Raw genomic sequence first — 12,879 nt, 5'->3', positions numbered from 1 at the left:
AATTGAAAAAAAAGTGAAAGAGCTTTGACTCCAACGATGAAGTCATCTCACAAAATATACCTATTTATGCATGTTGGACAAAGTGCATAGAGCTCAAAGGAGACTATATTGAAAAATAAAATATTTTTTTATCCAAAAACCTGTGTTTCATTAAAAAAGGAACGGACTTTACGGTTTGTGCAAAATTGCTCTTTTACTATATTGCCAGGCTAAGCACTCTGATGATTTTCTTGTAATTGTTTTGTAGTTGTTGTCGAGTTATTTAGTTCAAAGAAATTACGCGCATTTAGGATTCCCGGTGAAAGCTAAAGTAAACTTAACAAGATAAGATAACAGGGGCCGAATTACCATATCCGTGATCGAATGATACTGTCGATTTCGAAAGGATAATAAAATGTACTACATTTCTTGTTCGATATCGAATACGGTAATTCGACCCCAGGCCTAAGTGGGTAAATTAAATTATTATCGCAATAGATTTAATCAGCTGTTACACATTGGGGAATAGCTCCGGACCATTTGCCATTTTTAAGACATTTAACAATTTTCGGTCCACGCAATTCGAGACCAGCATCACAATTGAATGTTATACTGTCTCCAATTGCATAATAGAATTGAACAGAAGACATATGACCACTGATCGCTGTTCCTGGATATGAACACGCTTGCACACATTTTGGCAACCCACCCGACCATCGACCATTATCTTGGCAAGCTATTATTGGTTGACCTTGCATCATATATTCTGGATTACAGTTGAATTGAACAACGTCTCCAGCTCGATATGGAGCCTGTCCTTGAGCATACCCGTTTTGTGGAGCTCCGGGATTATCACATTGAACTTCTACACATGTAGGAAAAGGTGTAGCCCATTCACCCGATGGCATACAGATTGCTTCCGAGGGTCCCCTTAATCCATAACCAGATGAGCACGAAAAAGCTGCCCGTCCACCTACTTCTCGTGACAGAACAGATACTCTTGGTGAGCTGATGTTGTTAGGTAGTGGTATATCACCACACTCGACACTTTCACACACGGGCAATGGTGCACTCCAATTTCCACTAGGAAGACAAAAGAGCTCTGATGCACCGATTAGCGAGTTGCCATTGGAACATGACATTAATACTCTAGTGCTGAGCTTTGTTTCGTTTGTGTTTACAATCAAACCGCGCCTTGTTGGTATTTCGGGACAATTGATACTCTTAACCACCACTTCGACAGAGTGTTTATGCCTAGCTGGAGTTTCACAAGAATAAGATCCAGAGTCGTCAGTTTGAGCTTCTGATATGGTAAGGCGATATTCTAGCGTAGCATCACGACCCTCATCTGTAACCCATCCTTCAGTATAGTTTCTGTAATCATTAAATAAATGCATGTGGTATGTGGTTTTATAGGTGAATATAGAAAAAGAATTACTCACTTGTAGTCATGGCTTACAGACCATTTTGGATTTCCAAAGCGTCTCATCCATAAACATTCCATGTGCAAAGTTGTACCAGGATATACAATTAGTTTTCCATCATTGCTTTGTGCAATTGGTCCATTTTGACGTCGAAATAATATTGTTGGAGCCTTTTCCACTTAAAAATTTACAAAAAAAAAAAATCAAAATATTAAAATTTGAATGCTTTGTTGCTAAAAAAATCTTTTCTGTATACACAATTTCCATATATTTGGTTATTTTTTGATTAATTCTGACTACAACCTGTAAATCTTGTTACGGATTTTTTTTGTTTTGCTAAATGTATTTATATTAACATGTGTGGAATACCACTACAGGTTTAACATACCCCGCCAACGATAACGCCACTGTAGAATGAAATTCAAACTACAGAGAAACGATAATGAAAAAGGAAACCTGTTTGTTAGTCATCTAAAGAATATATTTTCCCCAACCGAGTCAAACGTACTGCAGCTGAACCACTTCGTTTTGAGATTTCAGAGATCAACAAGGCTATTGTTGATTTAAACTCCAAAAAAGCACCTGGTATTGATAAAATCAGTAACAAGATGCTCTTCGAGCTACCCCAAATTGCATTAAGAATAATCCTATTTATTTTTAATGTTTTATTACGCCTTGAATATTATCCACCAGAATGGAGGGTTTCTTTAGTTACAATGATACCTAAGCAGGGAAATGATCACACTAAAGTAGAATCATAGCCTATTCGAAAATGCACAAGTTAAAGCCGATAGTGAATCATTTTGATTATATTCCAACTCATCAATTCCGATTTCGAGAAAAACATAACACCATAGAACAAACTCACAGGCTGGTAAATATCATATCCAAGACATTTGAAGAAAAAAATATTGTTCTGCGCTCTTCATCGACATTTCGCAAGCCTTCGACAAAGTATGGCATGAAGGTTTATCGATTAAAATAAAACAATATTTACCAGTAAACACACATAAGCTTCTAGAATGTTATTTAAGTCATCGAAAGTTCGTTCTTAAAGAGGGAGACTTCATAAGTTCACCACAGCCGATTGAAGCAGGCGTACCCCAATATGCCAACTAACAGTCGAACCCACATAACAACATTTGCTGATGACACAGCTATACTATCCATTCATGAAAACCCCCCAAGAAGCATCTGAACTAGCGTTGCCAAATGTCCCGATTTTCGCGGATTCGTAATTCCCGCTTTTTCGGATTTTCTTAATCTAAAAATACATCATTATGTTGAAAATGTATAAAAAACAATTTAAACAATTAAGTGGAACTGATATGTATGTATTTCCGGTGAGCGAATATTTATTCATCATTTAGAACTACTGAGTCAGCAATTTCAAAACGTTTGCAGGAAGCAGGATTCATCCAAATCAGGGAAATACGAATTGAAGCTGAGACACGTTGAAAGACGATTTTTTATATCTGAAATGCTGCAGTACCTGTTAAAAACCTCTTAAAACAAAGTGGTTGGGAAGTTTTGCTTCATCCGCTTTATAGTCTTAAATTTAACTCTATTATAAGATTTACACATTTATTGCGTAAATTTACAATTTGGGAAAAATACTGTAGAGGAGCAACCCTTATCTGTACTTTTACAAGACCATATACTCGACATAGAAAGGTGGTTAAAACAATGGAGAATAAAAGTAAACGAGCAAAAATGTATACAACTTTCACATTGCGTAGAGAATCGTGCCCTCCAACCTAATAAATAATCATATAATACCTCAACAAACTGAAGTTAAATATCTAGGTCTGCATCTAGACCGACGTCTTACCAGGAAGAAGCATATAGATACGAAATTGACTCAAATGACGTTAAAATTACTACAAATTTACTGGCTAATTGGTAAAAACACGAGATTGAGTTTAGATTGTAAACTTTTGCTGTACAGCTCAATAATAAAACCCATATCTATGGTGCTATGGAATTCAATTATGGGGCACGGCCTCAGCTTCTAATATTGAAAAAATTCAAAGATTCCAAAATAAAATATTAAGAATGATAACAGCAGCGCCCTGGTATGTGAGAAATATTAAAATTATTAAGGACCTAGGGGTCTTCCTGGTTAAAAATTAATTTTTTTTAAATTTAAATTTTATTAAAATTTTTTAAAAAATTTTTTTTTGATTATGTAATCTCAAAAATTCGACTGTTTAGATTGTTCAAAAAATAGTTAATTGCAACATTATACTAAAACTATTGCTATTTGGTACACTTGCATTTTTTGTAGTGTATGCTAATATATGTAAATAATAAATAAATGTTTATAAATTAAAGCTTTTTTCTACACAAAATTCTTACAACATTCTTCTAACTATTATCGCCTTGATAAATTTCATTTTTATTGCTAAACATTAAAAAAGGCGCATCAATAAATGTAGAAACCATGTATTTTTTACAAGAAATGGTAAAAAGTTGAAATAGTCGAAAATAGTCGGAAAGTCGATTAACTAAAAAGTCGAAAGTTCGAAAAGTCGACTTTTTGCTTCAGCTATAGAACCCTAGTATCTACATCTTATATATAAATAGTCCACACGTTTTATTGAGGTACACTTTTAAGTATTGATGAAACATATACATAGATATGCACAATAAAAAAATGTTTTAAAATTTGTACCATAAAAGTGGTAAAAAGCGTTTTAAAAGTGGTCGAATTTCGGCCATCGGCCGATCCTAGTATGTATTAATTTGTGATATCAAATAATAATGTACTGATTAGCATTTTTAAGAAAATATATAATTTTTGTTATGGATTCAGATGTTGGATTCGAAATAAGTTGTATAGGGTGTATTTTTAAAGGAGTTATTCAAAATTATTTGACGGAATGTTACAGTTAAAAATCGGCGCGGTTAGTAAACCCTGCAAAATCTTCTCTTACACTTTTAAATGTAACTAAAAATAATGTATTAAGAAATTCGTTATTTTGTAATTACAAGTATATTTAATTTAATTATTTTTATATTAAGTAAATTTAACATATGTAATTGGTTTTAAAATTTTGCATTATTGTGGACTTTATGATAGATTGAGGGTTTTGCTTTTCAAAACTATTCAATGTGTATGTATGAAATGATCAGTTAAAGGGTTTTGCACTTTAATAAAAATTAATTATTTTCTCAGTTTTTAACGTGATTTATTTAATAAAACTTAATTTATTTAAGATAGCGTCTAATAACACAATAATAAACAAATAATTATAGAAAAAATATTTTTATTTTGTTTTTGTAAATTTTTAATTAAAGAAATTATTTCAAAAAAATATTTGGTTTTGCATTCAGAAAAATTATTTGTGTAAGATAGAGAAATAACAAAAATGCAAAAAAAAATCAGCAAAAAAAAACATCTTTGTTATAAAATTCACAACATATGTATATGAGGGCTGTTTTACTGAACATTTTACCATCAAGAACTAACCTAAAAAACGGTTGGCACCACTGAATTCAGCGTACCCGAATCAGTTTAACCCACCGGATGCCCCGCTTCACAGTTTCTTCAACTAGCACATTGTTATTAATTCTGCCTTTATGAGATCAAACTACATTCTATTTTTGTCTTTGGTGTACAAATTATTTAAAATGCTAAATGTTCTTTCGCAATAAGCATTGCTTATTGGAATTGAAAATACAAATTATATAAATTTATATAGATTTTCTACATTTTTTCAATCACATTTTTTAAACATGTCAATATGTCTTTTGGTAATTCTTCAAAAACTTAACGAAACACAGTGGCTGAAATACCCAATTTAGCGGCGTTTTGTGAATAACTTTAAAAACATAAAAAATTGTGAATGAATTTTTTATTTTTTTTTAATTTATATATATTTAAATATATGACCAAGCAACAAAATATACATTGTGGACTTGACCATCTCCAATCTTGACGAAATTCGGTATAAAAATTTTATTTTACAAATACAAACTTTTGGATTACTGGACCAAATGGTTCCGGAAATACCATGTCCTGAAAAGTGAAAAAATCTTCAAAATCTTACCCGCTGTGTGGGCGATGGGCGTGAGCGATTTTATTGAAACTCGGCATGCGATCTTTGTTTTTTCAGAAAATGTATGGACCAAATTTCTAGACTTTTGCTTGGATAGGAAAAATTTTATGCGAAAAAATCGATTTGGATTGTATTCGCGGTATGCGGTGGGCATGGCCGATTTTAATAAAACTTAGCATGCGTTCTTCCTTTGTTTCAGAAAATGTATGTAACAAATTTCTAGACTTTTTCTTGGATAGGAAAAATTGTATGGGAAAAAAGTGGGCGACGCCCATCCGTGAACGATTTTGATAAAAAATTTTTTTTCTTAATTTAGTCCATATAATTCTCGGTGCCAAAATTCAATGGTCTACGACCACTCCTTATAATTTTTGCACAAAAATTTATGAAGCCATATTAAAAGAAGGGTGCTTTTACACTCTGCCATTTTAATTAAAAAACTAAAAACTTAGCAAAAACTTGCAGCCTATATTTGAACTTGACATAGATAACAACCCATTTAAACAAATTTGTAAACAGTTAACCGAATCCGATCGAATCCACCCTACTTTTATTCCACACAAAATTGGATTTCATATCTAAAAACACTTTCACAAAGGACATTTTCATTTTCCACTGTTAAGCACTAAAACATACAATCACAGATCACATGTGTTAAGTATGAACGCTTACAGCTGTGCGAATATTAGGAACAAAACAAAAAAGAAAACAGAAAAAAATCCGTTGAGGTTTAAATTTTCCAAAAATAAAAAAAGTTTGCCGAATTCTGAATTTTAAAATTTCGCTAAAGCAACGCTAGATTGGGTATTTCGGCCACTGTGCGAAGGCTGCAATAATCTGCATACAACATATTTTAAAAATATCAAATGAATTTGATATTTTTAAAATATTTTGCAGCTCTGCTAAATTATTCCATGACAACAACGAGTTTTTAATATTTAAAACAGTAATTTAAATCAAAATCATATCTTTTTTCTAAATATTTTACAGCATGTTGTAAAAATTGGTTAGCTTCTAACTCAAAAGTTTCCTTTTCATTCAAAGAAAGAATTTTTATAATAGTATTAGTTTTTCTACCATAGAAACAATCATTTATGCGCTGATTTATGCCATTCACTAGCTTGAATCGATTTCTAAAGCCAATATGAATGCATGAATTTCATGCATTATATTATGAATGAAAAACAAATAAGCCTCTGATTGCCCCTCCTCATCTTCATTTAACAATTCAAAATCTGATATTCCTTGGGTTACAAATTCCCATAGCTCTTTCCGACAATTATTTTCCTCCTTTTTACAAAAATACATTTTAACTGCTGGCCAGTTAATTTTTGTTTCATATAAATTTTTTTGAAATCAAATATTTTTTACTAAATTTTCTGAAAAACAACCGAAATAGCAAAGTAACACTGAATTCGATGAACAATAAACACTCAGTGCTTTTTTATTGAATGAATGAAAGTCTCTCAAAAAAAAAAACTAATGTTTACAATATTTTAAAATCAATATATTTATCTAACCAGAATACCCTGACGGCAAAGTTTTGAAAAAAATCATAAACGACGAATTAAAAAAATTTAATTGTTTAGCAAAATGGAAATAGATGCCAATAAACTATGACTATAGAAAAGGTGGTTAGTAAAGTGACCACTCAACCGCAAAGTGTCAATGCAATTATTTATGATATGACAATTGTAAAATTTATAAAATTCTGTTTTAGCTTGACAAATGACATTTTTTCTTGATTCTTGACACGCATTAAAAAAGCTTGACAATCAAGCCAAATCAAAATAGTCTGCCAACCCTATGTAAAGTCATGTTATTAAAACCGGTTAACATTCGCTTTACCAAAGGTTTTGTTATGTACACTGAGGGAAAAACGATGTTAACCCTCCGACGGTTGAGGAGAAATTGCCCTTATACGAAGTACAGAATTTTGACTTACCTGCACAATCAACTTTGCACGATATTTTGTGCAGGTAAGTTAAAAATGCAGTTAACCTCAATGCACTTACCTGCTCATTGATGCTGGTAAGTGCATTTACAGTTTACTGCCCAAAAAAGCAGCTAACGCAAATAATTTACACGAAGCTTTGTGATTTTTCCGTCTAAAAATAAAAACGATTCTAGATAAAATTTCCTTGGAATACATGTACTTCCCATGGACCATCAAGGAGTAATTTCAGTTTGAAAAAATTTTTTTTTTTAAATTTTAAATTTAAATTTTTTTTTTTTTAATTTTAAAAAATTTATTTTTGTTTTTTCAATTTTTTTGGTGAAAAAAAATTCGGGTTAAAATTTTTTTTCCGATTTTGACCCATTGTAGGTCCAACTTACATGGTCTTATATACGTCGTTGCAAATGTCTTTGAAATATCTATCATTAGATATCCATATTTTCTATATTACTGTCTTAGTAATCCAGATATAGGTCAAAAATCGAGGTTGTCTTGGTTTTTTCCTCATATCTCAGCCATTTGTGGACCGATTTTGCTGATTTTAAATAGCAAAATTCTCGAAAGCATGTCTGAAAGAATTATTGAAGATTTGGATCCCGAAGATATCTGGGGTCTTCAGAAAATTGATTTCAACAGACGGATAGACAGACAGACGGACATGGCTTAATCGACTCCGCTATCTATAAGGATCCAGAATATATATACTTTATAGGATCGGAAATGAAAAATGTAGAAATTACAAACGGAATGACAAACTTATATGTACCCTTCTCACGAAGGTGAAGGGTATAATAAGGTATTTTATGTTTTATTTTAATCGCCATTAATATTATGGTAAATTTGGATTCCAAATCAAAAACGGGTGATGTTAAATCGACAAGGGTGTGTCAATTCTTCGTTGTCAAATTGTCACCGTTCGTGTACGATTTGTACACATACGGGGTTGATACACTATTGACACCGAATGGTGTCAAATCGTACACGGATGTGTTAATTTTTTCCGTGGGTGTACATGGTTTACCAATACCCACACGGGTGGTACTGCTCTTCTATACATATATCCGATGAATGTTTTTATTAAATAATATAGAACTCTAAAATTTGTTCAGTGAGTCTAAATTTTATTTAAATCGAAACAAAATGAAAAAAATTATTAACCCTCCGTTACTCGCAACTGATCTAGTTGATACAGGCAAAACAAATTTTATTGTATTTTTTGATAAAAATATATTTATATTGCAATTTTATTTTAATTATTCTTTTAAATACTTTGAATTTAATATTGTTTTTATGTTTTCGAAATAAAAAGTGAAGAGATTATTTTCAAACGCGCCTTTCTTTTATTGATATCAATTTGATACATTGCGAATAGTCTCGATTGAAAATGATTGCAACTAGCGGAGGGTTAAACTAATAAAAACCGAGAGATCACCCGGGTGGGTGTTGGTAAAGAGAAGGCTAATCGTCTTACAAAAACCTGTTTGTATAAAATCCGAAAAGCTAAAGAAAACCGAAACCAGTTTTCGGTTTTGGATACTCTATCCATAAGTATACATGATTCTATAATGTATAATAATATTTTCGGGCAAATATCATCCCCCTATTTTTGGCCTTATACATCCGGAAAATACATTATCCTCCACCAAAAATAGGGGGATGAAATTTTCCCGAAAATATTATTTGTTGATCAGAAATAACAGAACTAACCAAATGGGATGAACCTGATAAATGTTTTTGTTATAAAAAATAACAATATTTGGTGCCCGTATTATATTTGTGGTTGGTATTTAAAATATTATGCTCGTAGTTGTAACTTACTGGCGTAATCGTTTTCTTGATTTAAACCAAAACATTGAGGTTTTGTTCCAGTCCATTCGGAATGAATGCATGTACGTTCAATACTTCCAATTAGCTCAAATTTTCCAATATCGGTACATCTACAATTTATCATTACAAGAATTAACATTTTAACATACAATTATTTAAAATAGAATTAAAATACCTGGAAGTTATAGTTGCGCCTGGTGGAAATTCAACAACATCTTCTCGGATTTCCAAATCATTATAGAAGCTCACAACATTCGGTTCATTATTTCGAAATACGCATGTTCCATTTGCTAAAAACAATAACAGTTAATGCTGTTAGAAGTTAAATAACTATAATTTCCAAATAATAACTATAATTGCTGAATAAATGAAAGTATATATAAAAGTTTTAAACTATTAATCCAGTTTGTATTTTAGAATAATTTCTATAAAAGTCAAATGTACACATTTGAATTCGTTTTTATGGTTGGGGGAGCGAAATGCGACACACAGTATTTACATATTCTTATAAATTAGAGACCTATAATCTGTTTTCTATATTTTATATTAAAATTTTTTAAAGTTTTTTGTAATAAATTGGAGTATCTCTGATTTTATAAAACTATCTACTGATTTTATTTAGATAAATCTATTGTAAAATTTCTTTTATTTGAGGCTGTTTATGTCAAATGTCAAACAAACTTGTGCTAAAAATAGTGGTTACTCTTGTTTTGTAAATATTTGTCAGTTCTACTTATACTGATTACATTGCGAAACACAGATACTGGGGTTCACAGCTAATTAACCCTAGAGGAAGACAGATTTACAAAGCCCTAGTTGACAGTAACAATTGCCTGGACGTAATATCCCCTGGCCAACAAACATACTGGTCTACTGATCCTAGGAAGATTCTTGACCTTATAGACTTTGCCATATCCAGAAATGTACAGAGATAGAAATTCAATATCTACGGAAATATCTTTTGATTTATCTTCCGACCATTCACCTATTATTGGAAAAATATACCAAAATCTCCTGCAAATATTCCGTTTTACAAAACAAATTGGCTTAAATACAGGAAGTTCATCAGTAGCCATATCCACTCAAATCTAAATATACAGTGTGAAGGAGAGATAACGAATGCGTCAATGACTTCACGTCATTAATTACTTCGGCTCTGGATCATTCAAGGATCGAGATCTTTACAAAGCCAAAAATGCATATTTCCAATTCAGATATTGAACGATTAATTCTCGAAAAGAGAAAGCTTAGAAGAAAAATAGACCACCTACTTCAAAGCAGAGGCTGTCCATCGCTACTAGAGGGAAAAACTCCGTTGAGAAAAGCTGACGGTAATTGGGCAAGAAATGCTAAGGACAAAGCATTAATTTTTGCCGAGCACCTACGTAATGTATTTAAGCCAAATCCACACAACAATGATTTTGTACTGGAAAATCCACCTGTTCATGAGACAGCGGATGATCATATCAGAATAAGTTCCGAGGACATTCGAAAAGTTATCAAAAATAACATAAATACAAAAAAATCTTCAGGATATGACAAAATTACGCCATCCATGATTAAAAACCTACCGAATATAGCTATAATCGTGCCGATTTAAATGAAATTTCACATGCGCTAAGAGGAAGTGCAGTCGAGTTTAGGTTTTGAATTTGGACCTCATGAGCCCACCAGGAGCGGGACCAAGGGTTCCCAAAGTAGGACACCTCGGGTATGTTCAACTTTTAAAATGATCATATTTCTTCGTTTGTGTTCCGATTTAAAAAAAATACACATATAGAATCTCCTCGTCGAGCACTACATAAAACCTCGTCGTAGCTATCAATTATCTCTTATAGCTTAGGAGATATTCGTATTTGAAAATTTAATTTTCAACATTTTTACCCACCCTACTCCAGTTTTTTGGTGACCGCGGCCAAATATTCCCCGATTTTATCCATTTTTCTTTTATAGGAATAACAATAGATCTATATATCAAATAAAGAAATAATTGTTTAAAAATCATGGCTGAGTCCAAAGTAAATTAATAAAGTAGCGACAGTACTACAACAAATACAACATTTACAAAAACCACAAGTAATTTTGTTTTTGGTTTAGGTCTGAGCTGTCAAAGTTGCCTGTCGTTGTTTTTGCTTTTGGGCTTGTTGTATTTTTCGCCACAACAACCACAAGTGAATTGACAGTTCAGACTGAATAAAAAAATAGTCAGCTGTTCTACTGAGTCTACTTTATTAATTTACTTTGGCTGAGTCCAAAGTTACATGCATTTGAATTTAAAAAAATTAAAAAAGGCGATTTTTCGCAATTTTTTTGGGAAAAAAGTACTTTTATTCTTTTTAAGTTATCTAAAACATTTCTAAGAGGATGTATAACAAATGTGTACTTTTTGAAAAGCTAACTTTACGCCAAATATTTGAGATGAAAAAATCATTTATAATTTTTGATACCGACAGGATCAGGTCCATTCAAAAAATGCCTATTGTTTATGTAAAATTCAACTTTAGGGCAAAAATTCTCAAATCGCATACTCGATATCAAAATATAGTAACCCAATAAGTTCTTAATTATTTTGTAAAGGGTTCCGATAACCCCGCCCCTAGTATGGATATTATAGCCCAAAAACGAAAAAATCCCATTTTTGGGATTTTTCAAGATTTTTTTGGGAATTTCGGGATACTTGATAACAAATTTCATAATTTGTTTTTATTTTTCTATTTTAAATAGAAAAATCTACATAACTGTGACATTTCATTCAAAAATATTCATAAATAAAATTTTTTTAATTTTTTTAAATTCAAATGCATGTAACTTTGGACTCAGCCAAAGTAAATTAATAAAGTAGACTCAGTAGAACAGCTGACTATTTTTTTTATTCAGTCTGAACTGTCAATTCACTTGTGGTTGTTGTGGCGAAAAATACAACAAGCCCAAAAGCAAAAACAACAACAGGCAACTTTGACAGCTCAGACCTTAAACCAAAAACAAAATTACTTGTGGTTTTTGTAAATGTTGTATTTGTTGTAGTACTGTCGCTACTTTATTAATTTACTTTGGACTCAGCCATGATTTTTAAAAACTTCTTTCTTTATTTGATATATAGATCTATTGTTATTCCTATAAAAGAAAAATGGATAAAATCGGGGAATATTTGGAACCGCGGTCACCAAAAAAGTGGAGTAGGGTGGGTAAAAATTTGGAAAATTAAATTTTCAAATGCGAATATCTCCTAAGCTATAAGAGATAATTGATAGCTACGACGAGGTTTTATGTAGTGCTCGACGAGGAAATAAATAGGATCATTTTAAAAATTGAACATACCCGAGGTGTCCTACTTTGGGAACCAATGGTCCCGCTCCTGGTGGGCTCATTAGGTCCAAATTCAAAACCCAAACTCGACTACACTTCCTTTTTGCGCATGTGAAACTTCATTCAAATCGGCGTAAGGGTTTAGTTACAGATTTATTTACCTCTTTTTTTTATACTCATACCACTGTGTGTCGTCTTCATACAGACTAGAGTATCCAAAACCGTTTATTCATCTTTGTAAACTCGATCTGTTACGGTTTTCTTTAACATTTCGGTTTTTTGAAAATCCGGTTTTTGTACGACGGTTAACCGGTTTTAATGAAAT

General features: G+C 31.9%; 1 protein-coding gene across 1 annotated transcript in view; it reads right to left on the bottom strand.

The window, feature by feature from the left end:
• Positions 1 to 210: 210 nt before the first annotated feature.
• Hasp (Hig-anchoring scaffold protein) overlaps positions 211 to 12,879 on the bottom strand; it is a 278,761-nt gene continuing 266,092 nt past the window's right edge. The window contains exons 14-17 of the mRNA XM_065500848.1: positions 9,424 to 9,538; positions 9,240 to 9,358; positions 1,422 to 1,581; positions 211 to 1,353 (exon numbers count right to left, since the gene is read on the bottom strand). Coding sequence (XP_065356920.1) covers positions 480 to 1,353; positions 1,422 to 1,581; positions 9,240 to 9,358; positions 9,424 to 9,538 — 1,268 coding nt within the window. The 3' untranslated portion in view covers positions 211 to 479. The remainder of the gene's footprint in view (positions 1,354 to 1,421; positions 1,582 to 9,239; positions 9,359 to 9,423; positions 9,539 to 12,879) is intronic.

The sequence above is a fragment of the Calliphora vicina genome, chromosome 2 (assembly GCF_958450345.1).
Source record: "Calliphora vicina chromosome 2, idCalVici1.1, whole genome shotgun sequence".
In the NCBI taxonomy this organism is placed as follows: domain Eukaryota; kingdom Metazoa; phylum Arthropoda; class Insecta; order Diptera; family Calliphoridae; genus Calliphora; species Calliphora vicina.
This window is presented reverse-complemented; position numbering and strand designations above follow the sequence as displayed.